The sequence below is a fragment of the Trichosurus vulpecula genome, chromosome 1 (assembly GCF_011100635.1).
Source record: "Trichosurus vulpecula isolate mTriVul1 chromosome 1, mTriVul1.pri, whole genome shotgun sequence".
Lineage (NCBI taxonomy): Eukaryota > Metazoa > Chordata > Mammalia > Diprotodontia > Phalangeridae > Trichosurus > Trichosurus vulpecula.
The window spans coordinates 547,469,307-547,483,383 of record NC_050573.1 but is presented as its reverse complement, the minus strand read 5'-3'; the positions used below and the strand labels follow the sequence as shown (position 1 = coordinate 547,483,383).

The 14,077-nt window shown below is 37.3% G+C and overlaps 1 protein-coding gene across 1 annotated transcript in view; it reads right to left on the bottom strand.

Annotated features, from left to right (window-relative positions):
* GNE (glucosamine (UDP-N-acetyl)-2-epimerase/N-acetylmannosamine kinase) overlaps positions 1 to 14,077 on the bottom strand; it is a 54,083-nt gene that overhangs the window by 24,518 nt on the left and 15,488 nt on the right. The window contains exons 5-6 of the mRNA XM_036741579.1: positions 12,850 to 13,062; positions 5,746 to 5,833 (exon numbers count right to left, since the gene is read on the bottom strand). Coding sequence (XP_036597474.1) covers positions 5,746 to 5,833; positions 12,850 to 13,062 — 301 coding nt within the window. The remainder of the gene's footprint in view (positions 1 to 5,745; positions 5,834 to 12,849; positions 13,063 to 14,077) is intronic.

The following is a 14,077-nucleotide window of genomic DNA, read 5'->3' as shown; positions in this document are numbered from 1 at the left end:
CATATGACAACTATAATAACACAAATGAAAGCAATTTTGAAGTTTTGATATCTCTGATCAGAGCAATGACTAATTATGACTGATGATGAAGCATGCACCCCACCTCTTATCAGAGAAGTGATGGACAACAAGTATAGAATGACACATCCGTTTTCCAGAATGATCAACGTGTGAATTCTTTTTGCATGACCACACTTGTTATGAGGGAGGTCCGTAAATTGGAGTGCAAGGAAGAGGTTGGTGGATAGTAGTTATAACCATTAGTTATATTTCTTAATTTGTTGCCTTTTTGTTTTTATTCTTATCTTTCATTTTCAGGATTTCTATTCTTGCGCTTAATGATGAGGACTGGGATTCTTTGTAGCTTTTCAGATGGGGAGCCATTTCTTTTATTGATCAAAGTGTTTAGGTATCTTGAGTTTTGCATGAGAACTACTTTGGCTGCGTGCCAGAAGTTTTAAAAATTTTTTTTGTTGTTATCACCTTCTTGGATTAAATTTTCTATTGTTTCTATTATTTATCCTTTGACTAATTGTATTTTATTATGAAATAAGCCTGCATTCATGTTTGAATCTTTTCTCCAACTGCCCTTTATTGATTCTATTACTTTTTTCTGTTGTAGTTAGTAAAGGATATATTTACTAATTCTGCTCTTCTGCAGGAAACCTGTACCCCAAAGAGACCAGAGAAAAAGGAAAAGGATCTACATTTATACATCTGTACAAAAATATCTCTAGCAGCTCTTTATGTAGTGGGGCAAAGAAGTGGAAATTGAGAGGACACTCATCAATTGCAGAATGATGGAGTATTATTCTGCTATGAGAAGTGATGAGAAGGGCGGTTTCAGAATAACATGGCGACTCCTATACAAACTGATGCAAAGTGAAGTGAACAGAATCAGGAGATCACTGTGCCCAGTAATAGCAATATTATAATGATGACCAACTGTGAAAGCCTTGGTCACTTTGAGCAATACAGTAACTCAAGATAATTCCAAAGGACTCTTGAAGAAACATGCTCTTCACCTGCAGAGAGAGAACTGAAGAACTCTGAGGGAAAACTGAAGTATCATTTTCTCACTTTATTTTTTTTTGCTTTGTTTTGTGATATGGCTAACATAGAAATGTTTTGCCTGATTTACACATATAATTAATAACATAGTGTTTGCCTTCTCAGTCAGTGGGGGGTGAGGGTAGGGAGAGAATATGGAACTCAAAATTTAAAAAGAAAAGAACTTTTAAAATAGTAATTTTTAAATAAAGTTTTAATAAATCATACAATATCCCTGACAGACACAACAGAAAAAACTTTGAGGTGTTTATCACTGTCACAGAAGACGTCAAACGGAGAAACCAAATGGAAAAAATATATTCTGTGAGATCCTAGGATCCTCCAGATGTTACTATGTGCAAATAACATTGTGCTGACTTCATCAAGCCTTTTAATACTGCAGAGCTTTCTATGTTCTCATAATAATTAGAAAGATTTTGGCTTGACTATCCACACAGGAAAATTCCTATTTCCCATCCACATAGGAAAATGCCACACACGAAGAATGTCTATTGTGTTCAATGGCCAATGATAGCTTCAGAGGTCTGATGGTGGGACCTGTCTCTCATCAGAGAGGTTCAGACATGAGGCACACATTTTTACAAATGGCTGGGTTAATTTGTTTTGGTTAACCGTATTTATTTGTTACGAGGGAAGGTTCTACCGTTGGGTAAAATAGTTGTTGGAAAGTAATAGTGACGTAAAAAAAGGGCATCGATAAAACTTGTTTTAACAGAATTTGTCTAAATTATAGTTAGTCGGTTGACTGTTCTTGAAGAGGATCAAAATGACATCACTATATTGGGGTCAAGGTGCAGTGTTTCTGACTGTGGCTGGTCAGACCAATACAAGCTTGGAAGGCTCTACAACAAGTCGGGCACAAATGGTCCATAAGGACCTTTGTAGTGGAGATGACTCTGAATTTGCATATCTCACATTTCTTTTGAGCTACTGCAATTCTGCTCACAGGGCACAGTGCCTGTCTACACTATGACATACAACTGAATGAAGTCCATCAGCTCATACTGCAGATGTAGGATGAACTAGGCCTAGAAATGAATGGAATGAGAACAGGCTAGATTATACATGGGAAACTGAACAGATCTTTTAATGGCCTTGAGTTCCTCCCTGCAACAAAAGCCCGCTTTTCTAAACTCCCATATTCTTCTAATAATACTCTATGACTGAATCCTAGAATATCCAAGTCTCTGATGAACTAAAGTTAGGTGTGTCATCCAAAGGTCAATAAAGATATGTTCAGTAGGTGTTTATAGATGGAATATAACCGGTGAAGAACTGTACATCAAAAGCAGCATAAAAGGTGCAATCACAAGGATATAGGGCCCAAAGAAGTATACAGGCAGCAACAGCAACAACAGAAACGAGGGAGGGGTGCTGTGGCTGGCAGAGAGGTGGGACTAGGGGTCATGGCTGACGGCAACAAAGTGTCCCAAGGGCGTAATCACCAAAACAATTACCAGCCATGTTAAAGGAGGATGGGGAGAAAAGAGGTGCAGTTGCTACAGCCTGTCTTGCAGGATGATGACACTGAGTGGAGAGTGATCTTTTATTGAACGGAGATCACTATTTTATAAAAGACTTAGTTTTCGTGATACAACTGTGTCCAATTGTATATAGTGGTTGATTTACTTTTCTTGTTTTTGCTGTGTCCTTTGCCATCTGTGTTACGACAACGTGGATTTGTGTTCATACAAATTTTATTTGTATAATTTCATGTTAACTGATTCTCAAAAATAAATTACTTGTGATTGTTTTTTTAAAGAAAAACAAAAAAAAAGGATATAGGACTAAAAAGAACAGATAGACTGGTCATGTAGCAATAGTGAAGAATAACAAATGGAAAGACCATTGTGCTGTATTGTTACTCATACACTGTTAAGGATTCTAGAGGGAGCCCCTAGAATTTTGGGTGAACTCTGCATAGGATTTATGGAAAGATACGGACAGGAAGGAATGGAATCACGTAGGATTAAGGCATGGCTGGATTCTAATCTGCATGGATGGAGCAAATACCCACACTGATAAGATCATGGCTTCACTAAAGTATTGAAGGCGATTTGGCTTATTATTCTAACCTGTTGAGAGCTTTCTGAATACATCAACTATTCCTCCAGATCTGAGCCACCTACGAGGGTCACAAGAATGCCATTTATGCTTTCATCCGAGTCACAAATGCTGAACAGTATTGAAGATTGGTGCAGCTAGGTGGCACAGTAGATAGAATGCCAGGCTGAGAATCAAGAAAACTCATCTTCCTGAGTTCAAATGTGGCCTCAGAGAAGTACTAGCTGGGTGACCCTGGGCAAGTCATTTAACCCTGTTTGTATCAGTTCCTCATCTATAAAATGAGCTGGAGAAGGAAATGGCAAACCACTGCAGTATCTTTGCCAAGAAAATCCCAAATATGAAGCGTCAGATACAACTGAACAACAACACTGAAAATCAAAGACCTTCCTCCAAGAGGATATCTACCCATTAATAATAATTCTTTGGACTTGGTCATTCAACTAGTCCGAATGTACCTTGTACTATCATGTACCCACATCTCTACATCTTGTCCAGATGAAAAGCGTGAGAGACCTTTGTTAAATCCTTAAATACCTTGCTGAAATCCAGGTATGCTATTATAGTAGTAAGTCTAGTAATCCAATCTGATATGGCCTATTACTTAAGAGGCCAAGCTGATTCTTAGCATTTCTATTTTAAAAATTCTCACAAACTATTCTCTTAGTGACAAATTTTAGAATTTCATCAGGAACCAAAATTAAGCTCAGCTCTGCTCTTCATTTTTTTTAAAAACTGAGGCCTTTATCCATCTTTAGTCATGAGGCTCCTTTCCCATCATCTCCAATTTTTCAAAGACCGCCAACAATGGCTCAGTAATCACATCTCTTAATTCTTTCAATACTCTTGGATTCCGTTTATCTGTACATAGTTACTTTAATTCATTGAGGACAACTAGGTGTTCTCTTACTACCTCTCCTTTTTCTACTGTATCTCTTTCTCCTTAGCATGCTCATAAGCTTTGCTTTTTGAGCCTTATTCCATGCTAGACTAACCCTACCCTGGCTTACTCTTGCTGAATAGGGTTAATGCTTGTTGTTTTGGGGGCTACAAGTGTAGTTTTCTACTTTCTCCACAGTCACTAAGGATCTCTTAATTGCCAAAACTGATGGCCTTTTCTCAATCTTCATTCTTCTTGATCTCTCTAAAGCCTTTGACACCATTGATTACTCTCTCCTCTGATACGCTAGGTTTCCATGACGTTGCTCTCTCCCGGGTCTCCCTTTTACCTGTCTGACCACTCATTCTCAGTTTTATTTGCGGGACTTTTATCAAGGTTATACCTGTTAACTGTGGGTATCCCCCAAGTCTCTATCCATGGCTCTCTTCTCTTTTACCTCTATATTATTTCACTTGGTGATTTTATTAGCTCCCATGGCTTCAATTATCATCCCTATATAGTTGATTCTTTATTTCTCTAGCCTTAACTTTTCTCCTGATTTCCAGTCTCTTATCTCCAACTGCCTATTGGGAATCTGAAATTGTATGTCCCATGGATATCCCCTCAAATTCCTCCTTCTTCTTAACTTCTAACATTTAAGGATACCACCATCCTCCCAGTCACCAGGACTGCTTGACTCCTCACTCTCTCTCACCTCCATATCCAATCTGTGGTCAAATCTTGTCAGTTTTACCTTTGGAACATGCTTCTCTCCTCTGACACTGCCCCCATTCTTCTGCAGTCCTTATCACTTCATACCTGGATTACTTCAATAGCCTTTGGACTGGTCTCTCCACTGTGGTCCATCCCGCTAAGCTGTCAAAAAGATCTTCTGGAAGCACGGGTCTGACAATGTTGCTCCCTATTCAACAAACTCCAATGGCTCCCTATTAGCCCAGGATCAAATAAAATCCACTGTTTAGCTTTTAAAACCCTTCATAATCTAGCCCCTTTCTACTTTTCCAGTCTTGTTACATTACTCCCTCCTTCTACTCTGTGACCTGGTGACACTGGCTTTCTTGCCATTCCTCCCATAAGATGTTCCATCTCTCAACACCATACAATTTCACATGACCGTCCCCTCATGCCTAAAACTCTGTTCTTCCTTATCTCTATTCCTCACTAATTTAAAGTTTCAGCTAAAGTCCTGCCTTTTCTAAAAAGTCCAAGCCTTTTCTATTGTTTCTTAATCTTAGTATCTTACCTCTGTTAATCATCTCCCATCTATCCTGTATATATCCTGTTTTTACACAGTTGGTTACACGTAGTCTCCAATAGACTAAGATCTCATTAAAAGCAGAGACTTTCTATTGCCTTTCTTTGTATCCCCAGTGCTTAGCACAGCACCTGGCACATAGTAGGTAAATGCATGCTGACTTGACTAGAAAGGTTTTATTAGTAATATATAACAGTACATAATGAGATACTCAAGTATCTTAGGATAGGGACAAAAACACCTTTCTCCCCACTTCTTTAGGGAATCCTGGATGTCAAGCTTACATTATTTCATTAAAACCTTTTAAACTTGTTATTCTTATGACTAGTGACCATTATTTGTCATAGGTAGCAACAATTGCTGGGCCACTGAATCATCACATAAAAAGTAATATGATCCCACCTCCCAGAGACATTGCTTCTTTTTGCCACCCAAAAGATGGGCTGATACTTACCAAGGATACTGTTTGCCAAACTGGAGGTGCAGAGCTTGCAGTATTTTATCTTGAGTATCAGCATCCCGAACATGAAGAACATTTTCACCTATATAAATAAAGTGACTATATTACAATGACAGAAAGGAGATAAAATGAATTTAATAAAGTATTTTTATACTAGGTTCCTAATGAACATTAAAGACTTAAAGGGATTTAAACTGAAAACTTCTACTAGCAGTGTCAAAGTTTCTATCTAATATCTTTAAAATAACTCTCAGAATAAGACTCTCAAATTATAGAGAGAAGATTGGTTTATTACCAAAAAGAAAGCAACCTTTTTTTTCCTTCATAGGTCAAATAAATCTGTAATTGCCTTTTAAAAAACTTTTCATATTTACCTATGTAGATGACATTTTACTTTTTCACCCATCCACCAAACCATTCATTTGTATATTATCATAATAAAAGTATTATCTTTAGAAGATCCTTTTAAAACTACATGTGCTACCCAAGCAGGGGTACTTGAGCACCCATTTGCGCAGGTGAGTCACAAAGTACACTTGTAAAGAATATGAGAAAGGACAGGAAATTTCTGAAGAGTGTGGGGGGGGAGGGGGAGGTATATAATAGGTCTATATAGCATGAGCAGAATTTAATATCGTAATCAAATAAAACTTATACAAATTAGCCGGACATTGCTTGGGAAGGGAAGGCATTGATGAGGCGCCATAATGCTGGGCAGCTAAAAGGCACCATGAAGAGACTGGAAGTAGGAATGGTTGAGATAAACTCTACCTACTTAATCATTTCGGTTTTTAAATTTTTATCGCTCAATGTTTGACACATCATACGACACTCCTCTTCCCCTGTTTACTCCTACTGAATGGCCTGCAGTGTATAAACCTTGAAAACAACAGAGTCAGACAACATAAAGCACTGATTGCAACATCAAGGACATGCACCCTGATGCTTTCACAGGTTTCCATTTGTTAAAGGCTGTATGCATGTTTCATGGCAGCATCATTGCTGTCTACTCCTCCTCATCTGATTTTTGCTGCCATTTAAAGTTGTCGTGATTGGCAGACTTACAGTAATTGCATATTGTTCTTTCGATTTTGCCTCGTTCACTGTTCACCACTTCAGGTGAATCTGCCCACAGTTCTCTGCAGTGTTTATATTTTTCATTCCTTATGATACAGTAACACTGCATTACATTCGGATCCCACAATCGGTTCAGCCATTCTTCCAACCACTCACGGGGCATTCAGTTTGTCAACAACTCTTTGCCATCACAGGGTTGCTCTGGATGTTTTCATTAAACAGGTCCTTAACTTCCTTGTTTAATCCAGTAGTGACATCACTGTTTTGTGATCTTGCTTGCATAATTTCAAATTCTTTTACAAGATGTTTGTATAATTCATAGCTTAATCAGCAATGAATTAAAATACCTGTTTGTTTGCTTCTTCGATTCACAGTTTAATCAGCAATGAATTTAAAATACCTGTTTTCTTCTTCACACTACTGAATTTTTACATCTTTGCCAATTTGATAAGTATGACATGATACTTCATATATCTTTTAATTTTAATATCTCTTGTTATGAGCAACTTTGAACACTTTTGTGGTTGTTGAGAGTATGTATTTCTTCTTGAACTGGGGACAAAGATGCTTCCATTTTTTTAATTAAAATTTTTTTTTTAATCAATCAGCAAAAAATCTCTCCTTCCCATCCCTCCCACCCCATGGAGAAAAAAAAGTTAACAAACCCCTGCTAAAAACACATATAATCCAGCAAAACAAGTATCTGTATTGGCCATATTAAAAAAGCTATCTCATTTGGCACTCTCTTTCATCTATCAGGAGGTGGGCAGTATGCTTCTTCACTAGTCTTCTGGAATCATGGTTGGTCACTATGCTGATCAGAGTTTCTAAATCTTTCAAAGTTGTTTGTCTTTACAATATTGTCATATAAATTGTTCTCTCCTGGTTCTGCTCACTTTACTTTGAATCAGTTCATAAAAGTATTTCTAGTTTCTCTGAAACCATTTCCTTTATAATTTCTTACAGAAAAATAGTATTCCATCACATTTATATACTGTTATCTTGCTCAGCCACCCCAAAATATGGGTACCCTCTCAGTTTCCAATTCTTTGTCACTGAAAAAAGTTTTCAATACTTTTGTATATCCTTACTGTTTGTTTTACTTAGAATTAATCCAACCCTTAATGTAACTTCCCTCTAATTTTGCCTCCTCCACTTTTCCCTCATTTTTCCATTGAGTAAAATGGTACCCAACTGTGTATGTTATACCTCCTTCCTTTGACAAATTCAAGAAGAGTAAGGTTCAAGTGTCAGCCACTTCCCTCACCTCTTCTTCCCTGTTTTATAGAATTCTATTCGCACACTTCAATTATGTGAGATAATTTTCTCTAACCTTCCTCTTCCTCTCCTTCCCTGGTATATTCTTCATCCCCTCCCTTTCCATTCTTCTTGTAGACATAAGAGAAACACTCTCAGGTCTTCTGTCTACTAAGATTCTCTCTATGATTCCTGATGATAGAGTTCAAAAGAGACATGTATCATTTACTCACATTAGAATGTAAGCAATTTGTTGTTTCTTAGTCCCTTACAATTGTTTGGTCATATTTACTTTTTAAGTTTTTCTTGACTCCTGTATTTGAACTTAAAAGTTTCTAGGCAACTCTGCTCTTTCCTATCAGGAATGCTTGGAAATTTGGGATTTCATTAAAGGTCCATTTCCCCCCTGTAGGGGGGGAAGTTTTGCCGGGAAAGTTTTTCGTGGTTGTAAACCTATATCCTTTGCCTTCAGGAACTACATTCCAAGCTCTCCATTCCTTTAAAGTGGTGTCTGCTAAATTTTGTGTTATCCTGACTATGTCTCTTTCATACTTAAATTTTTCTTCTGGCTGCTTGAAGAATTTTTTTCTTTGCTCTGGAAGCTCCGCATTTAGGCTATAATATCCCTGGAAGTTTTCACTTGGGAGTTTCTTTAAGGAGTTTACCGATACATTCTATTTCTTCTTTGCCCTTTGGTTCTAAGACATCTGGGCAGTTGTCTTTTAAAAGAGTTCTTGAAATCTGATTTCTAGGTTTTTTTTAAAAATAGCTTTCAAGTAGTGTAATGATTTTTAAATTTTCTCTCCTTGACATGTTTCCCAGGTCTTTTTTCCAGGTTTTTGCTATAAGATACCTTAAAATTTTTTCTATTTTTCAATCTTTTGACTTTGTTTTAATTTTTTTTTATTGTGGAGTCATTAGCTTCTACAACTTGGTCCATTCTAATTTTCAGGGAATTTGCTGCTTGGGCAAGGTTTTGTACTTCTTATGTCAAGCTATTAATTTCCTTATTAATTCTTTCTTCTATAGCTCTCATTTCTTTTCCAATTCTTTCCTTCTAGTATTCTCATTTCATTTACATAAACATTTTAACCTTTTAAAAAAACTCTTGCTTCATCTCTTCCAGGGATTCTGGTTGAATTTGTACACGAGCTATGTTTTCCTTTGAGGTTTTAACATTAGATGTTTTAGAGACATTCTAGGTTTGTCTTGAGTATCACTGTCATCATAATAACTAACTTTTCAGTGATGGGATTCTCTTTATTGTTGTTTGCTGATTCTTCTAGCCTACTTCCTGACTTCAGACTTTATGTTAGAGCCAAGGTCTGCATATTTCTGGAGGAAATGTCTGGGCTGATCCTGCTGTTGCTTTCTTGGGGTACTGAATGTTGTCTTATTTCAGGATCTCCGAGACAGCTCAGACTGGGGATTTGCCCTACTCCCTATCTGAGCCCTGGAAGCGCCTAATCTGGTTTGGAGTCTAAGCAAACTTTGGACTTTCAGTAGATTTCTGCTGGACTCAGAGACTATTGGTCATTTGGAGAGCTCTGCTGGTTGAGTGACAAAGTTGTAGACTTTCCTTTGGTCTGGCATTCCTGCCCTGGTTATTTTTCTACAGGCTTCAGAGCAGGAGACCTTGCTCCATTCCTGAGGTCCCAGCTATACTACTGTTTCTTGCTTCTGAACTTGCTCTTTGCTGGGTACACAGGACAGGTTTTACCACTGTTCCTTACCCAGGAACACCACACCTAAGTGCTGGTCCCCTCCTCAGTCCACTTTGAATGTATGATCCAGAACTGAGTTGTGAGAAACAGGGCTGCCAATTGGCACCTGTTCCTGCACCCTATATAAGTTTAGGCCCCTCTATACTGAATCTGAGGCCTCCTCTTCCCCTGGTACATAACCTCTCCATGCACTGGAATGCTTCTCACGTCTCATTCCTAGCCAGGCCCTGCCCCCAGTGTTTGAAGACCTCACTATCTGTCTCCCTCTGCCAACCTGGGCTGGGAAAATGACTCAATGTGATTTTTTTTCTTAAATTTCCTGATCAGGATTTTGTCTACTATATTTTCTAGCTCTGTTTGGAGAAACTGGAAAGCATTAGTGGAGTTTACTGTTCTTCCTGCTACTTCTTGGCTCCTAGACTTTGTATCCATAGTGCTTGACAAATAGTTGCTGCTTAATAAATGCTGTTAATTAATTGGCAATTGTTCACATTCTTTGAATATTTATTTACTTCAGAATGGCTCTTAACAATTTGGAACTTTTAAATTTCATTATACTTTTTGGACATTAGACTTCAGAATAGATTTTGTACAGATTCCCCCCTACCCTCAATCTATACCTTTCCTTCTTTCCATCCTTCCTTCAACATGCATGTATTAAGTCCCTACTATGTATCAGGAACTGTGCTAAGTTCTGGGGACGCAAAGATAATAACGAAACAATTTCTACCCTAAGGAAACATACATTTATTGGGGGAAAACAATGAGTAGTTGGAAATGCAAAATGTATATAAAGTAATTTCAGGTGGGGGTGGATTCAAGACACACTTCCTACAGGAGGTAGCACTTGAGTACACTCCAAGAATGAAAGGACAGCTTATGGAAAAGCATGGTGACATAATGTTGTGTAGAGAGAGCAAAAGGCAGGACATTTTAGCTATAGCATAGAGCATATGAAGGAGAGTCCTCCCTTTGTGTAATCCCTCTTCTCCTTCAGGATGCTGCTCAAGCACCATCTTTTAAACCTTTTCTGATTCCCTCAATTGCTAGTGCCCTCCCTCTCAAACTATCTTACATTTAATGTATATTTATTTTATATAGCACATGTATGTGTATTTGTGTATGTATATATATATGCACACATACTACATATACATACACATGGATGCATACAATCATTCGTGTGTGTGTGTGTGTGTGTATCCTTGTTGTCTCCGCATTAGAAATTAGGCTCCTTGAAAGTAGGTACTGTTTCATTCATTGTTTTTGTATCCCCAGTGCACAGCATTTGGCCCGTACTACGAACTTAATAAATATTTAAAATAAGCCTGAGAAGGCAGACTGCAGCCAGACTGAGAAAGGTTTTAAAAGTCTGAGAAATGTGTATTGTATCCTAGAGGTAAGAGTTAAATCAATAAATTCTTGAGCAGGGTAGTAATGTGGTGAGACCTGTGCTTTAAGAATACCACCTTGGCAGCCATGTGCAGAATGCATGGGAAAGAGGAGAAATGGTAAGTAGGGATCCCAATGAGAAGGTTACCACACTAGTCCAAGAAAAGGTAAAAGTGGCCTGAATTAGGGTGGTGATTGTATGGTGAGATGGGGATGGAGCGGAGGAGTGAGGCAGAGTCAAGAGTCAAGGAAGACACAGAAGTTGTGAACCTGGGTGCCTGGAAGGATACTGACACTCTCAAAAGAAATAGGAAACTAAGAAAATGGGATGAGTTTAGAGAGAAAAGATTCTGTTTTGGATATGTTGAGTTTAAGATGCCTAAGGGAAGGAAGCCGGATGAAGTATCTAATGGGCAGTTGGTAATCATATCTGAGATTTGTCTGCCTAGAGTTAATAGTTGAACCCATGGGGAGTTGATAAGATCACCAAGAAAGTATAGAGAGAAAAGAGAAGACAAAACTTTGGACTATACCCACACATAAAGATTAGGGAAAGGATGCTGATCCTTTCTCCTTTTTTGGTTGTTATTCTTTTACTTGGTCCATCTATTGCTGTTTTGAGGCGGTACAGGTCGTTGGACTTAGTCATGACCACTCGCCCCATCATCTTGCTGAAAGTACTGACTAAACAATTTTGCTTAGGGAGGAAAGTCTATACACAAAACAAGTTACTATATATTTATCATATTATACAATTTATATATGCAGTGTTACTGAGACTTTGGCTAATATCTATGAACTGAGAACAGAAGATACTAAATATAACAAGCATTCTATCTCTTGTTTTATTATGAAATTCAGATATGCCATTAAGATTGATAAATGTGGGTAATTTCTTATACCCTTGGTAAATGAAGGACAGAAATTCGAACATACTTTTGCAGTTTAATTTCATCCAACTCTGTTAGCAGTAAAAATTATAATAAACTGAAATCTCAATTTAAAAAATGACAACAAACACACAGACATGAAAATGACTTATGAATTTACTAATAGCCAAATATGAATTATAGACTTTAGGAAATTTTTTACTTCACCATGGTATGGATATACTCTAAAATGGAAAATAATTGACCAATATTTTAAATTACTTCTGTATATACATGGCATTAGGCAGTACAACACTGCAAAAAGTAGTTAGTTCCATGGAAATTATGTTCTGGGGAGGCCACAATTCAGACTATAAAAAGCTTAAAATGGTCTTCGTGGATACCTTAAATGATAGTAGGTAAAGTGGAGCTGAAGAGTAGAGTGGGGTGGGGGATGGTGGGAGAGGAGATGGAGAGAACTAGGCTACATTCTGGAAAAGAATAAGAAGTAATGTTGTGTACTTAATGCTGAGACAACACCAGTGGTAAGGAAAATAGGTCCCTAGATTCAACTGACTTATCTATTTTGCAATATTATGATAAAAGTTTAGTTACACTACACTAATGAGATCATTATGAAATACCACTGGAAAGGGCAAAGTTATTGAGGATAGAGATAGGAGAAGAGGAGAAGGAGAGTACCCATCTCTCAGTCTAATTTACACATAAACATCTACACAAAACTGAGTTTGAAAAAAAGTTAAAGCAGAGATGATTACCTGTTTCTCTTCCAATCTGTCGTGTTCCTAGATTGATTACAGGAGTACCAAATGCTCCAACTTCTCGTACCCCACAACTGCTATTGCCAATCATACATCCAGCATGAGCTACAAGTTGTATGAATTGGTCAAATGGTACATGTTTAACTGCTCGGAAGTTGGGGTGATGCTCAACACCCTTCTTCCTCATCACTCGAACCATCTCTTTGCTTCCTATGAAAAAAAGTTTCTATTAAAAACTAAACGTTCATTCATGAGCTATTTTCATTTATAAGTGTTTTTCACTTAATCCAATCTCACCATGTGAAAGCTACATTTCTGTAAATAATAAACTGAGTTACTGATCTTTCAAGAAAATCAATGCCTTAATAATATTTTTGGTCAAGTATCTAATCTAGATCGTATAAGAGTTTAAATGAAAGGAACCTGGATTTTTCAAACAGGAAACAATATAGCAAATACTCTTTTCTAATAACACCTTATAAGTCCTTAGATTAATTAAAAATAATAGTGAGAAAGCATGTATTTAATAGCTTCATAAGTTTAGGGTTCATTCTCTGAGGTAATTCTTGAACTCCATGGAAAAAGAGCTTCTCTATCTATGATGTAAAGATTCAATTCTAGTTAGTGCCTCTATGTCTTTGGCACAATACTGTATCATAGAAATTCAAAGCTAAAAATGACAGCAGAAATCATCTTGGTTCAACGCCCTCATTTTTACAAATGAACTGATGACTAGAACATAAGTGTCATAAGAGTTCATTCTTTCTATTACTCACCGCTGTCCTAACTTTGAGTGGTATGTATGTATTATGTATTAGCATATTAATGCATTATTAGAAAATTATGTTATATTTCAAAGTGATTTAGATTTTTTTCTTTTTTTGGTACTAAACACTAAATATTTGTCTCACACCTAAATCCAGAGGAGGGGGGTCTCTAATTTTGTTTTATTTTTTAACATCAAGCAATCTACTTTTAATTTCATTTTAACAGTAAAAAAAATCAAGGGGCAAGGAAGGAGTGTTTATTTAATTGATACTGGGATACCTGTGATACTGTGATACCATACCTGCCATGTTTCCCTGAGTCTATGAGACCTGAGGGCAACATCAGACTATTCAATTTAACTCAAGAGTACCTTAGAGGTATAGCTGTGTTGCAAAACTCAAATGAGATAATGCACGTAAGACACTCTGCAAACTGTAAAGGTTAAATGAATGCCGGT